The sequence below is a fragment of the Westerdykella ornata genome (genome assembly GCF_010094085.1).
Source record: "Westerdykella ornata strain CBS 379.55 unplaced genomic scaffold EI97scaffold_11, whole genome shotgun sequence".
In the NCBI taxonomy this organism is placed as follows: domain Eukaryota; kingdom Fungi; phylum Ascomycota; class Dothideomycetes; order Pleosporales; family Sporormiaceae; genus Westerdykella; species Westerdykella ornata.
Genome location: NW_022986861.1, coordinates 511,966 through 525,170, shown reverse-complemented (window position 1 = coordinate 525,170; position 13,205 = coordinate 511,966). Strand labels below are relative to the sequence as shown.

At 53.6% G+C, this 13,205-nt stretch overlaps 5 protein-coding genes across 5 annotated transcripts; 2 read left to right on the top strand and 3 right to left on the bottom strand.

The window, feature by feature from the left end:
* Nucleotides 1-1,206: 1,206 nt before the first annotated feature.
* Nucleotides 1,207-3,075, bottom strand: EI97DRAFT_433622 (vacuolar protein sorting-associated protein 26). The gene is made up of 4 exons (XM_033798431.1): nt 2,461-3,075; nt 1,893-2,390; nt 1,728-1,844; nt 1,207-1,656 (listed from the first exon to the last, which is right to left on the bottom strand). Exons 1-4 carry the CDS (start codon nt 2,675-2,677, stop codon nt 1,553-1,555), a joined length of 936 nt encoding a protein of 311 aa, XP_033653758.1. The 5' UTR covers nt 2,678-3,075; the 3' UTR covers nt 1,207-1,552.
* A 1,199-nt stretch (nt 3,076-4,274) lies between these two features.
* EI97DRAFT_458705 (carbohydrate kinase) lies at nt 4,275-4,924 on the top strand (the record flags this gene model as incomplete). Its single annotated transcript, XM_033800934.1, has 2 exons — nt 4,275-4,394; nt 4,448-4,924. 2 exons carry the CDS (start codon nt 4,275-4,277, stop codon nt 4,922-4,924), a joined length of 597 nt encoding a protein of 198 aa, XP_033653757.1.
* Nucleotides 4,925-5,682: 758 nt separating this feature from the next.
* Nucleotides 5,683-7,719, bottom strand: EI97DRAFT_442690 (FAD/NAD(P)-binding domain-containing protein; the record flags this gene model as incomplete). Its single annotated transcript, XM_033799771.1, has 2 exons — nt 5,683-7,447; nt 7,514-7,719. The coding sequence occupies 2 exons, from the start codon at nt 7,717-7,719 to the stop codon at nt 5,683-5,685; spliced, it is 1,971 nt and encodes a 656-aa protein (XP_033653756.1).
* A 714-nt stretch (nt 7,720-8,433) lies between these two features.
* Nucleotides 8,434-9,712, top strand: EI97DRAFT_377634 (RNA polymerase II transcription factor B subunit 4; the record flags this gene model as incomplete). Its single annotated transcript, XM_033795621.1, has 3 exons — nt 8,434-8,479; nt 8,536-9,456; nt 9,525-9,712. The coding sequence occupies 3 exons, from the start codon at nt 8,434-8,436 to the stop codon at nt 9,710-9,712; spliced, it is 1,155 nt and encodes a 384-aa protein (XP_033653755.1).
* Nucleotides 9,713-10,226: 514 nt separating this feature from the next.
* EI97DRAFT_52716 (N-terminal nucleophile aminohydrolase) lies at nt 10,227-12,802 on the bottom strand. Its single transcript, XM_033802879.1, has 4 exons — nt 12,348-12,802; nt 12,092-12,291; nt 10,743-12,038; nt 10,227-10,688 (listed from the first exon to the last, which is right to left on the bottom strand). The coding sequence occupies exons 1-4, from the start codon at nt 12,521-12,523 to the stop codon at nt 10,429-10,431; spliced, it is 1,932 nt and encodes a 643-aa protein (XP_033653754.1). The 5' UTR covers nt 12,524-12,802; the 3' UTR covers nt 10,227-10,428.
* Nucleotides 12,803-13,205: the final 403 nt, after the last annotated feature.

Here is a 13,205-nt window from a genome sequence, read left to right as displayed (position 1 = left end):
CTTTGAGGAGAGACAGCTCCCGATATCTAGTTTATCTCGTTACGATAAAGCACCCTTTATTATTCATTAGCACTCCATGGAGTCCCTTGGTACAAGTAAGAAATGTAGTAAATTATTAGCGCCTTTTCTGGATTGATCGCTACTGAAGAGGAGTCACGCAGTAGAGCTAAATCTTCACGCAAACAGTTGTTTAAACAAAATCTACAGTATACGCGTTAATATGATCCTACATAACCCCAGGCGCTAAATACTCAACTGTGAAGGAGGAGTAGTTTGCCCAAGCGCACGTGCGTGCAGTGCAGCAATCGTGACAAGTAATCGATGGAACATGTTGAATTCTTCTCCGTCGTCTCAATCACGTCAAAAGATCAAAATATAGTTAAATAGTTACTGTAGATGTATATAGCAGTAGTTTCGACTAACGGTGGAGCGGGCATGCAAAGAGACGGACGGTACAGCAGAGTGACGAGTAGCAGGGTCTAACACCTTGCTGGGTCTGGGAAATATATCACACAGCCTAGAAGAGCTTCCAAGATTCTACTCCACGGTGATGGTTCGGGTATAGCGGCAGTAGTGGCATCCCTACGCTTTGTGATGCGAGGGAGAAGGACCAGGCCGTCGACATGAGTGCGAGTCCCCTGGTTGATGGATGTGAAAATCTTGGTTAAAACGTGGAAACACCACAGGAGGGAAAGTAATACATAGGTTTTTAGTAAGTGTTTCCGGTGCGATGATGGGCGGGAGGAGTGGTTGTCGGAAGACAAATGGGGGAAGCATTAGCAGACAGTTCCTACCACAGCTGCGGATACTTGGTCAACAGGTGCCATGGGTTGCCGTGTATGCATGTCCATTGTGGCGTTGAGGCCAGACGGACACTGGCTGGCTCACATAACAGCCCTACCGCATGTCTTACCCCGACTTGCCAACGGAATGAATAGTACCGCCCGCGCAACTTCCTTACCTCTTTCCCGTCCCCGCCCATGGAGAATTGGCTCGTCCCGAGCCGTCACTCCGTGTGGTTTTTAGCCGGCGCGATGGTGCATAGTGAGATGCGGGGTTATTAGTTGCTGCAGACTATAGCTGTGTCAAGGTGAATGTATCCACGTGCGGGTTCCCACCCACCTGGAATCGCTTGGATGGCGCTGGTGATTTCTTAGTGCTGTTCGATGATCGACTGGGCCGATTGATGTCATTTCCTTGTTCGATAACCAGTGCGGCAGGCCAGGGACGAAACGTTCATCGACGCACTCGCATAGAGCGACGAGAGTATTATGATGCAGGGGGGTATATATACAATTGCAGACTGTAAACTTCGCTGAACGGCTACCAAGCGTCTTCTCAACACATTGCCCTGATGTGCACCTTTTCAAAGCCGTCGTATGCACCAACGCACTATCATACAGTTCCCAAACCCAATGCGTCCCTACGGTACTTGACAAGTCGACGCGAAATGCTATGCAGTGGACTCAATCTTCTGGCTTGAGGGACGTTTCGATGTCCCTCTGTTCCAGCCAATGAGCAAGGAAAGCGGAATATCTGTCGACCCGGTCATTCATGACGCTGCCATCAGCTTGTTCTGCTCCTGCGCCAGAGTCAAACCTTCTGGTGCTTGTCGGTAGAGGACAATTTCGGATTGTTTGAAGTATCGGCGCGCGTCTGCCAGCCCGTTAGCCAAACCCATTACACACTTTGCTGCTGTAAACTATTTTGGTGTGGCGGAGACGTACCTTCGTCAATCAATACTAAGCTAAGGTAGTAGCGCGTGGAGAATTTCTTGTTCACCTCACGGAAGGTAGGTGTCAAATCGAAACCGCCCAAGAAGAGTCTGATAGGGATTGTCTCGCCTGGGTTGGTGAGCATTCATGCATTTATATGTTCCCTCGAGCACATACCTCGTGAAGGAGACCCATCCATAATCTCAAACCTGACCAAAGTCTCGCTCTCATTATACTGATTGGGGGCTGCACCCGTCGTCTCTCTTCGGATGATGGAGAGTTCCATATGCTTGATCTTTAACCGTACCAAGAGGAAGTATATCCTCCCCACTATCACGTCCTTGAGGTGGTATTTTGACTTGGAGTACTCGAATTCAATATGAAGACAATCTTCGATGCCGACGTCCATCTTGATGGAGCTGTTTGTTTCCGGCGGTATCCGGTACGAGTATACCCATAGATCCTTTTCTCTGACGACGTCTGCCATTCGCCTCGATACGGTGACGCGGACGAAGTAGCGCAGCTTCACATTGATACCATTGTAGGATTCGTATTGCTTCTCTACGTTCTTGAAGTTGAAGTCGAAGGTCTGCGGATGTTGCAACTCGCCTGGCGCAGCGAGCTCTTGTGCAAGGGAAAGGAACTCGTGGTGGTTTCCGCGATCGAAGAACATCTCTGATTCCGCTCGGTTAGGGGAGTGCTGGATGGTCGCATTGTCCGCATACAGTGATGCCGCCGGACATACCAATTGTACCAATGAATTGAACCTTGATGCCTGCATGCTCTAACCGCTTCCCGTCCTTGGGGCGCACAGTTACTTGGCCCTTGACAGACTCTCCGTCCAGATAGAGGGGGACCTTCTCCTTCCTGTTCTTGTCCAGCTTGACATCTACGGTCGATCGCTCGTCTGCATCTTCGAGGACAATGTCGATGTCTACCGGGGTAGACCAGAATAGTGCCATGGCTATGGAGTGGTCCAGGCGGGCGGGCGAGCGAGACGGCGGACTCGACCGTTGATGATGTTGTTGAGGTTGAGGCAGCTCATGACCCAGAGCGGTAAGCGGGACGGGATTACATAATCCGCCGAGATCCGAGACTCCAGTTTCTCTCTCCTCAGCCTTGCCGGTCACATCTCTGGTGTCCCTCTCCCTCCAGCCCTCGTTTGCCAGACTACCCGACTCTGCTCAGCCGAGTGAGCTTTCGGTTTCCCGACCCGGGTGAAAAGGCAGCGAGAAGACCGATGCCCCTTCGGAGAACAGGATTTCTCGATCGCGTGCCCCTTCGCAGCGTTGCCGGGCGGTGAGCGGTGAGTTCCGACGCAGACCAAGATCTGGCTTCCTTCACCCCTGGGAGACAGCGTCAGCCGTGGCCACCCCGCCAGAAGGTGACGCCCACGGTGCCCAGAGCCATGTGGACGTGGGCCTGGACTAAACCGCAACAGTCATGGCTAGAAGCTGTTGATGAGATTTGCCGATGGGCGGATTCAGCGGAGTCGGCGGAAGCGTTTCCTGCAGAACCTTCTCCCACAAGCCATCCCGATTCCCCTTTGATGGACCCCCACGCGTTATTATTCACAACCACTCTCAGCCATCCCAGGAGCCCCTCAGCTTCGTGTCCACCAAACCCGCCCTCACCAGCAGCACACGGCAACACCAGTCGGACAGACAGCGCCATGAGGACTCGCGTGACGACAGTTGCATTCGCATACATAGATTGACCGCGGTTTGTGTGTCGTGCAGGGCAAACACAAATCCCCTGACGGCCAGGGCGTTGGCGAGACGAATGCGGGGATGGGAATTCATGGGTCAGGGCCATCAAGCCATGACCCATTCCGTACCTAGCCCCGCCGCTGTCTGGGCACCATCCCACGCTCCTTGAACGCCTCTCCACCGTGCTACCGAGTAGTCACCTCCGTACGGGCTTCTTTCTCCCACGTCCCGACAGCTGGTGCCAGTCGCGGCACACTGGCAGCGATGCCAATTCGAGGGCCATTCCACGCCACACCAAATCCTAGCCATTCAACTGGACCGGATTTGCGCGCCAGGCCCACCCTATCTTGTGTGCGGTTTCGTCGACGACGGCCTGTTCTGCTTGGAGCAGGAGTGACATCAAAGCTTGGCTGGCTCCTACACGCCCTGGCGGTTGTGCATCGTCATGCGGTGCACGGCATCTGCGCCCAAGCAGAGTCCCCACGCTCCTCTACCTAAATACGGCACTACCCCCTGCTACATATGACCATTTCACTCAATATTGCTTACAACCAATCTTTTGCGAACCTTGTTGGCCATATTGGGCTGCCCAATCTCATATATCTAGGCGCCTGAGAGCCTTCGTTTTCTTTGTCCTTCCCAGCTCCAATTACCTGATCGCTTTCTGTCCCTTCCCTCGGCTGCCCGCACGTCGTACAAGAACCTTCATTGCCCTCACCTCTTTTTCGACATGTTGCAAACGGTTGATTCCCCACAACCCACTTCCAGGCACTATGCCAATGGCCAGACACATACCGTCTCCACGACTCTCTCCACCGCCTCAGCGTCTTCTGTAGCATCGGCGCCCAAAATGTCCGCTCCAAATCACCATCACATCTTCATCGTCACGGGTCCAGCAGGCTGTGGAAAGAGTACCGTTGCCAAGTTCCTCTCCGAACGTTATGGGTTCCACTACATCGAAGGGGATGATGTACGTCTCATGCTTTTCACTGCAGTCGCGCTTTGTCTCTGACTCTGCAACAGTTTCACCCAAAGGCCAATATTGAGAAAATGTCCAATGGACAACCTCTAAACGATGCCGATCGCTGGGACTGGCTGATTATCCTCCGAGATGAGGCGCTCAGGAACCTCAAGCAAGGCCACAAGGGCGTCGTCGTGACCTGCAGCGCATTGAAGAAGAAATACCGGGACGTCATCCGCACTGCGCGGTTATATGATGACGAGGACCCCGATGTGGCCCTTCACTTTGTCTACCTCCAAGCCTCGCTCGAAACCCTTTTGGAGCGCGTTGGAAACAGAAAGGGCCACTATATGAAGGACCAAATGGTCAAGAGTCAGCTAGAGGCTCTTGAGGAACCGGATGAGGAGGAGATCGAAAAGCTCAAGGACTGCGATATTGTCGACGTATCAGGGACGCCCGACGATGTGCAACGGTTGGCGTCGGGCGTTGTCGACAAGATCTTGCAGAAGGACGGCATGCATATCACTGGCGCCCTGTAACACGACGCTACACTCTACGGAAGCATCCTCCGTGGGGCTGATCGACCTTGCCCTTCTTGTTCCTTTCGTCATCTGAGCATGCGCCGGCGCTGGATGTGGAGCCTATTCAAGTCTTATTCTTTGGTGTTATTTTGGGAATCACTGGCGCAAAAAGTATACAGTATACCCCCATCGCGGGACCTTCCTGTCTGAGCGAGCATGGTCTCTGGAGTAATTGACTGGGTCTCTCTTCGATAGATTTACACGGCAATGTTATGACACACATCTGCTGTCTTCCAAGCATGTCCTCGACTAGGTTTAACATCTTTGTGATGCTCGTGCAGGACAGAATCTGTATCGGTGCTCCATGCTAACACATGATCGCTACAATCGTCTACACTTCAATATGGCTACAGGATTGGTGCTTACTGAGTCCGGGTCGCATACCACCCCTTTGGCTCTACAGACATCTGCTGTGTTACATCTGGTAACGAGACCTAGCTGGTCTCCTAACCACCCTGGACAAGCGAGTGTACTTAATACATAGTTTCCAAAAGTTTTGCTTCACGGTAACCGTGATGACATCTGTTATCAGGCTCAGGGAGCGCGTCGGTTACCAATACCTACGCAAAAAAGTCTAGGGACCGCTGGCGGATGTTATCTTCCCCTGATATTCAATGAAGCGATATCGAGGTACAGTTACTTCAAAACAATTAGGTAGTGTATATAGAGAGCGGGTATACAAAGACGAATCAACCACGCCCTTCCATCCCTTCTTCTCACTTCCGGATCCCACGCACCCCTCCCAAATCGACGCTGGCAGACGCCAACTGCGCCTTCGCCAACCCCCAAACATATGCCAGCCTAGTCACAACATCGAGAGCGCGCTGCTGCACCAAGGTCTTGATATCCTTGACGCCGACGCCTCGGTGGTGCAGGCGGTACGCAGCGAAGATGGAAAGTATCCCAAAGAGGAGACGTAGAGCGCGTCGAGCACGAAGCTTGGAGCGGCCTTTGACCGTGTAGACAATATTCCAGTCGGACCACTTGGGGACCACGCAGCGGCGGTAGAAGTCGAGTTGGGAGTATCTGAGCGAAGCTGTTAGCACGGGATATATAATCAACATCTCAAAGAGCACGTACGGGTAAACCGTGGAATTCCACCCATCCTCGGTGAAGTACCAACTCGTGCACCCGCCACTCATCCACACCGTCTTCTTCAACGCCCGCTGCAATTCCTGGGTATATTTCATCTCAGCCTCCTTCTTGACATCTACAACCGCCACCTCCCCCTTTAGGAGAGGCTTAATGAACTTGAGCGCATAGTTGACCATGTTCTCGCTAGCCATGACGACGGAGGAATGCCCCGTCGCCGTGTTGGGTCCGAAGATGATGAAGAAATTGGGGAAGCCATCGACGGCTGTGCCTTGATAGGCTTGGGCTCCGCCGCGCTCTTCCATGGTTTCGACGAGGTCTTTGCCGCCGACACCGGCCACGCGCAATGGATGTAGCCACTTGGTGGTGTCGAAGCCATTGGCCAGGACGATGACGTCCGCGGGGACTTCACGCTCGGGGTAGTCTTCCTGTTTGGCGTTGGGAGGGTAAAGGGCCCCCGGGCCGAGGGTGACGCTCTTCTCGTTGACCCGGGTGAGCGGCTGGGTGGTGAGTTCTATGCGGTCGTCATTGAGGCTCTGGTACCAGCGCTTGTCGAAGATGCGGCGCTTGCAGCCGATGCCGTAGTTGGGAGTGAGCATTTCGTGGTATTTCTCCGGGACGATGCGTTTCATGCGTTGCAGCATCTTTTCTTCGTACCTCTGGCGGTTCTTGGCCGCTTTGGGGGTATCCGGGAAATATTGGAACCATTGGAGTTCGGCGCCGAGAAAGATTCCAAAGCGAAGGAGTTGGAGGAGACCGGGAACATTCTTCAATATTGCTGGACCGTTCTTCTCCCACCACTCGTCTCCTCCTGGTGGTGGAGTGCTTGGGGCGACCCACGGCGGCGACCGCATGAGCTGGGTAACATGACGAGCATTGTAGGGCGCATGTGGTAGCCTGGGGACCAGTTGAGCCGAACTACATCCCGTCCCAACAACTACGACGTCCTTGTCTTTGAAATCCACGGTTTCGTCCCAACGTGCAGAGTGAAATACCTTACCCTTGAAGCCATCAATTCCGGGGATGGTATCAGGCCAGCCTTTGGGCTCCACTAGTCCACCAACGCAAGAGACGACGACCTTGGCACGGACAATCTCAGTCTCAGAGTATACGGCCGACTCGCCCTTCTCCTTGACGATCTTGGCTCGATCCTTGGAAGACAAATCACCCATGCCTGACAGCATACGTCTGAGAGTGACCTCCCATATCTGCTCCTTCTCCAGCCAGCGGCATTGCTCCACATCGGTGTTGAGCTCGAATTTGTCTGTGATTTTGTACTTCTCGCAGACTTCATGGTAGTAGTGGACGATTTCGCGTCCCGGAGGATGGAAGTCGGTCCAGTTTGGATTCTGGCAGAAGGAGAACGAGTAGAAGGGCGCTGGTACGTCGCTGTGTGGTAGATATTAGCAATCTTGGAATATCAGACGACTTTATGGCTTGAGATGGCGTATTTACCAAGCCACGCCTGGGTAGCGATTGATCCACCAAGTGCCCCCTATTCCACCTTGGCGATCAAAGATCCTGAACTGGTCAAATCCGAGCTCTTCCTTCAATCTACAGGCCATAACAATGCCCGAGGCGCCCGCACCGACGATGAGAACGGGATAGTAGGTGTAGGCATCATGATCGTAGCCGTTCACACGACGGATTGCTTCCCCCATTTTCGAAGACTCAGGGCAGAGTTGAAGGAGCAGAAGGGAGTTTCTTGTGCCAGTCCAGTGAGGAGGTTAAGCTGGACAAGAGGAGAAGGTCACATAAAGGGAGAACCCATTGACAATTGAGCGGCACACTTCGAATGCGGGGGTGGAGAACGGTTCACAAACTCCATGGCTACACGAATCAATCAGGCCCGCCTTTCCCCCTTGCCAGCCGATGCACACCGGTTCCGTTTTCCTTGTCAGATGTTACACGCACTCGGTACGGAGTACAAGAGATGAGATCGCACTGACGACGTCGCAGACTCCAGGAGACTTGGACCTCGGTTCATGGTCACGTTGGCAGTTCGTGCCGTTGGATTCTTGATCGAATGGTCCGTAGTGGCACAACCCCGCGCCAGTCCGTCCATGAGTCTGGGGTGGCCTGAGAATGAGCGCTTGCTAGTGAGAGTCTGGGGAGTTTGGCCAACGACGGGAACGGGTGAAATGAATCGGCACGTGACAGCGCATCAGATCGGAACACGGGCCACAAAGCTTGTTTTCAACCGCGAACCAGACCTTACCGTTGTCCATGAATGCCACCACATCGGAGGGACGCAGGATAGCCTTGCGTCGATTCCAGTTCCAACTGGTCTTTGGAACTCTGTACGACGACCATGACAGAGGTTTACCGGTAATCTTCGGGGCCCTAGGATTTATAAGAATCCCACATCGGCCACCATGAACGCCATCGACGGCACCGTTCGTCAGGTAAAGACGGACGACAGTACGTCAACCTTCAACATCAACCGTAACAAACCACTCAATTGACGACGCCTCCAGCACCTCCGCCCTCTCTACTAGCCATAGTTCTTGACACAAACCCCCACGCGTGGGCCCACCTCTCCTCCACCCTCCCGCTCTCTTCCGCCATTGCAAATCTCCTCGTCTTCATCAACGCCCATCTAGCCTCCGGAAACGCCAACGAAGTCGCAGTAATAGCATCGCACTCCCGCCGCGCACAATGGCTATACCCGACCCCCAAAGGCCCCATCTCTCATCACCCATCATCCAATGGGGACGCCAACGGCGACATAGAAATGAACGGCGTCTCCCACCCCAACGGCAGCACCACCACCACTACCCCCGCCAAAGAAAACGCAAACAAATACCGCCCCTTCTCCACCGTCGAAAACGCCATCCTCTCCAACCTCTCCAACCTCCTATCCTCGACCACGGAATCCGACCTCGCCTCAACACCTACCACCCTCATCGGCGGCGCCCTCTCCCTCGCCCTCACTCACATCGCGAAATCCACACTCCTGCACTCCCCAGTCGACCCCCTCGCATCCGATAACCCGCTCTCCGCGCTCGCCGATTCCGAAAGCGTAGCACGCACCCAGCGCATCCCACTGACTTCCCGCATCCTCATCATCTCCGTCTCCGGGGACCTCGCGAACCAATACATACCCGTCATGAACTCCATCTTCGCCGCCCAGCGCAAGCGCATACCAATCGACATACTCAAACTCGCCGGCGACACCGTCCTGCTGCAGCAAGCATCCGACGCTACGGGTGGAGTGTACATGAAGCCCGAGCGCCCCGAGGGACTGCTGCAATATCTGATGATGGCGTTTTTGCCCGATGCGGTTGCGCGGCGGAGCTTGGTGATGCCTAGTGCGGGTGGTGTGGATTTCCGCGCGGCGTGTTTCTGTCATAGGAAGGTCGTGGACATTGGTTATGTGTGCAGTGTGTGTCTGAGCAGTACGTTCTTCCCTCCTTCCCCTCTCCTTCTCTCGCAGTCTCGGGAGGTTTATATTGACCTGCTCCAGTCTTTTGCGAACCAAACCTCCCCGGCAACCTGTGTCTGACTTGCGGCTCCTACCTCTCCCTCCGCGCCGCACAGACGGCCACACCCGCACTCGTGGCACGCAAAAAGAAGAAGAGGAAGAGGGTTGCCGGAACGGATTCTGCAACTCCTAGCGGTACTCCCGCCGCAACCACGCCCATGCATCCTTGAGCGCACTTGAAGAAACGTTCTGTTACATATAGCGTGATTCATTCAGATGATGTTTCATACCTTGGGAATGGAGTTAGACCGATCATTTACACTGTCGCCCTTCTTCGGTATTCCTTCCCTTTTTCTTTTTTGGCAGCATTTCGAGGCGTTTCGGAAAACAGTAATGGCTGCATCTAGACTGGGTATACCGCAACTACTTACAACTCACAAGCGTAGATTCTATCATAAAGGACCAAGGGCGATGCCCCATATGCGAGAGGAATATGGATTTCTTTCTACCACTCAAATAGGAAATCCCATCTTTGCTGCCTGACATCTGACTCTCATAGTGTACAGAAGGGATCGCTCCAAATGCATCATGTACCAGCTAAGTTGCTCCTGGCGTGCAAACCCACAGATGACTGGTACCCCATCGTCATGACTAGCCTAGAGTAACCCTTGGACTCGACCGTCAATGATGGAGCAGGGAGAAGAAGGAGGAAGAGGGCTTTCGGATCAAAGCAGAGGAGTCTTGAAAGTGGAACACCAAGCCGTTCGAACCACGGAGTCAAGTGGAGTTGAATGGCCACATGACGAGGAGTGCAGGGGGAGCTGTAGCTCGTGATCGAGCCGTATCGATATCTCAAAGGGCTTGCCGGAATCGTAAGCATATCTGGGTCGTCGACGTCGGGTAGGGTCAATCGGGGCAATGGAAAGCAGTGACATGACCATCAGCATCAGCTATCATTCGTGGATGCTGCAACACATCTTCTTTTCTTCGTCTTATACCGTAGCATGCGGCCGCCTTGTGCAATTCGCCCGTTGCCGCTACTTCGGGACATGGCACACCAAGGAGTTGCTTCGTCCGAATGCATCGAAGCCATGGCAAAGGAGTCCGTATTGTGTCCGAAGTAGAGGAAGATGCCCTCACGGACTTTCTTGACTGCGAGGATGCCTATCGCGCCCGCTGATTTGCTGTTCTTTACACTCGGATGGCCTACAGTTGTTAGTTATTAGATCTTCGTTAGATGTGAAGAACTGAATGTCTTACCCATGAAGTCGTTCTCAATCATAGCCTTTAACGCTTCGTCTTCCGTGACGTCCTCGTATATCCCCCCACGGCCCTTGCGGATGCTTTGGTAGAGGCGATCGGCGCAGACTGTTGCAGCCATGGTTGTAGCCATATGCTCCCCGGTGCCGCTCGTAACTGTCGCAACGCAGGCACGCTCAGGGTCTTCAGGATCCACAGGTATAACAGCTGTACCAACACCCACGAGCGCGGCTGGGCCCACGCGCCCTCTGTACTTCATTCCAATTCCGCCTGATGAAGCACCGCATGCGATATTGCCCCAGCTATCGATAGCTATGGCGCCCACCGTGTCTGTGATGTTGTCCTCCTCAAATTCCTTTCTCAGGGATTCAGTGGATGGCAGAGGCGGTAGCGGAGCATTTTCCTTGACGGGATTGACAGGTGTACATCCGCTGGAAGGCGTCGGACAATCCTGTAGCCTTTCCAGGGGCCTTTCGGGCAATGGGGTATTTATAGCAGTGAGCGACAAGGGCAATGTAACTGACTCCACCGGCGTCGTTCCATTTGAAGATGCGAGGGTTTCATCAGAACCGTCACCATAGGACCTGCGAGCCGGGGAAGGAGCTGGCCTTGGAATTACGGATATGCTGATATCAGACATTTTTGTGTCGTCCTCTGTTATGAAGTCTCCGGACAGACGATCAAGCGCTTTATGTTTCTGTAACGTGTTCAAAGTGGGAACCTTCTGAGTGCTATTAATAAAGGCACTCCGCGAAGATTCTGACACAGTGTTGGGATTTGCATTGAGTGCGGGCTCCTGCTGCATGTCCGACGGTGAGGGGTCAGGGGTTGCCATCGGATTGTCACGGGGCAAAGACGCGCCTGAAATCACTGAGGGAGCATCAGAGGGCACTCTGGGGTTGGGAGGGCCAATCGAGCTGGCTTGCATGGCGTACAGTCGCGGATTATCGTAAGGGCTGTTTTGCAACATCAGTTTCTCATGTTGCTGGCGCATTCTCTGACGAATTCGTTCGTCCTCGGGCGCTGGGTCTTTACGAATCTTGTATGTGGAGGATGGTTGGCCAGACTTCTTTGCCTTGCGTTCCGCGGACTTTAGATCGGCTCGCCATCGCAGCCACCTTTCGTGTGCGGCCGGAGAAACAAGTGCATCGAAGGGAAGAATCGGCATTCCCATTTCGAAAGCGAAATCGGTTGCTCCTTGAGCCACTAATAGGTTTGGAGGCACGCGTCGTAGGGTAAGCGTCTGCATACTGTGGTCGAGAACAAGTCGTGCTAAGGATATGGGATTCTTCACCTCTGAGACGGCGAATCAGTATCGCTAATCACGCACATGACGATATGCCACTTACGAGCAACGGCACCGACTGCTCCACTGCGGCCATGATGGTCCACAATGGAAGCGTCACATTCCACAACCCCGTCCATGGCTAGGTTGCTGCCGTACCCAGCGTTCGTGATCTCTCGATCCTCGAGCATCTTGATCGCGATTTCGACAGCATCCACGGCTGATCCACCGTTTCGGAGGACCAACATTGCGATTTGGGCTGCGCTATCGTTATGTTAGCATCATGCCAGGTGTTAAGAAGCTGCAAAGTGGTGACCTACTCGTTGCACGCCTCAAGATGTATCCTCTCGTTCTGGATACTATGGTATCCAGCACCGGCGTGAACGAAGATGCAACAAACATCGTCTCGCGGAGGGCTTTGCGCAGCCTTTCGGGATGGCGTGCCAGTTTGAGTTGCATCATGGTTTGGCGTCATGACGCCCTCCGCAGTCGACATCCTCCTGCCCTTGTTCAAGACACACCGACGAAATTGGTCAAGCCTGGATCCGACGAATCTATCCACTGTGAAGAGTTGTTATACGGGTGCCCAGAAGACGGGCTTCAGCAATCTGCCAGTAACGGAGCAAACGCAGACTCGCAGTATCTTGGTGTTTCGAGCCGTGGGATTACGGGATGGTTGAGATAGTGTAAGACACAAGGATAGCTGATCGTTAAATCAAAGAGGCGGTGACGAGTATGAAGGTGATGCAAGTTTGCAGTTAGGAGGCGACTGTGAGAGAAGTATAGGTGAAGAGTGAAGGAAAAGGGAGAATGTAGGGCTGAAAAAATAAAGAGAATGAACTCGCCGCAGGCGGCGATTGACAGGCTTTCTCGCGGCCTGAAGGGTGTTAGAAGAAGAGTTGACGGGAGAGCAAAGCCGTAATGACCATGTAGGAGTAGGAGTAGGAGTAGGAGGAGGACGTTAGTGAGTGAGAGGGGTGCGGAATCGAAGGTGCGGAAAAAGGCGACCGCTCCTTCCTCTTCACCTCTCCACCTCTCGAGTTACCAACTACCACCTAAACACCTAAACGTAGGCATGTGCCAAGGCCAAGGTGATGGCGATGCAGCCGATCACGGTGAAACTTCACCTCGACGTGATGAGCGTGTCCATGTCCATATTGTGTCTCGAACATAGCCTC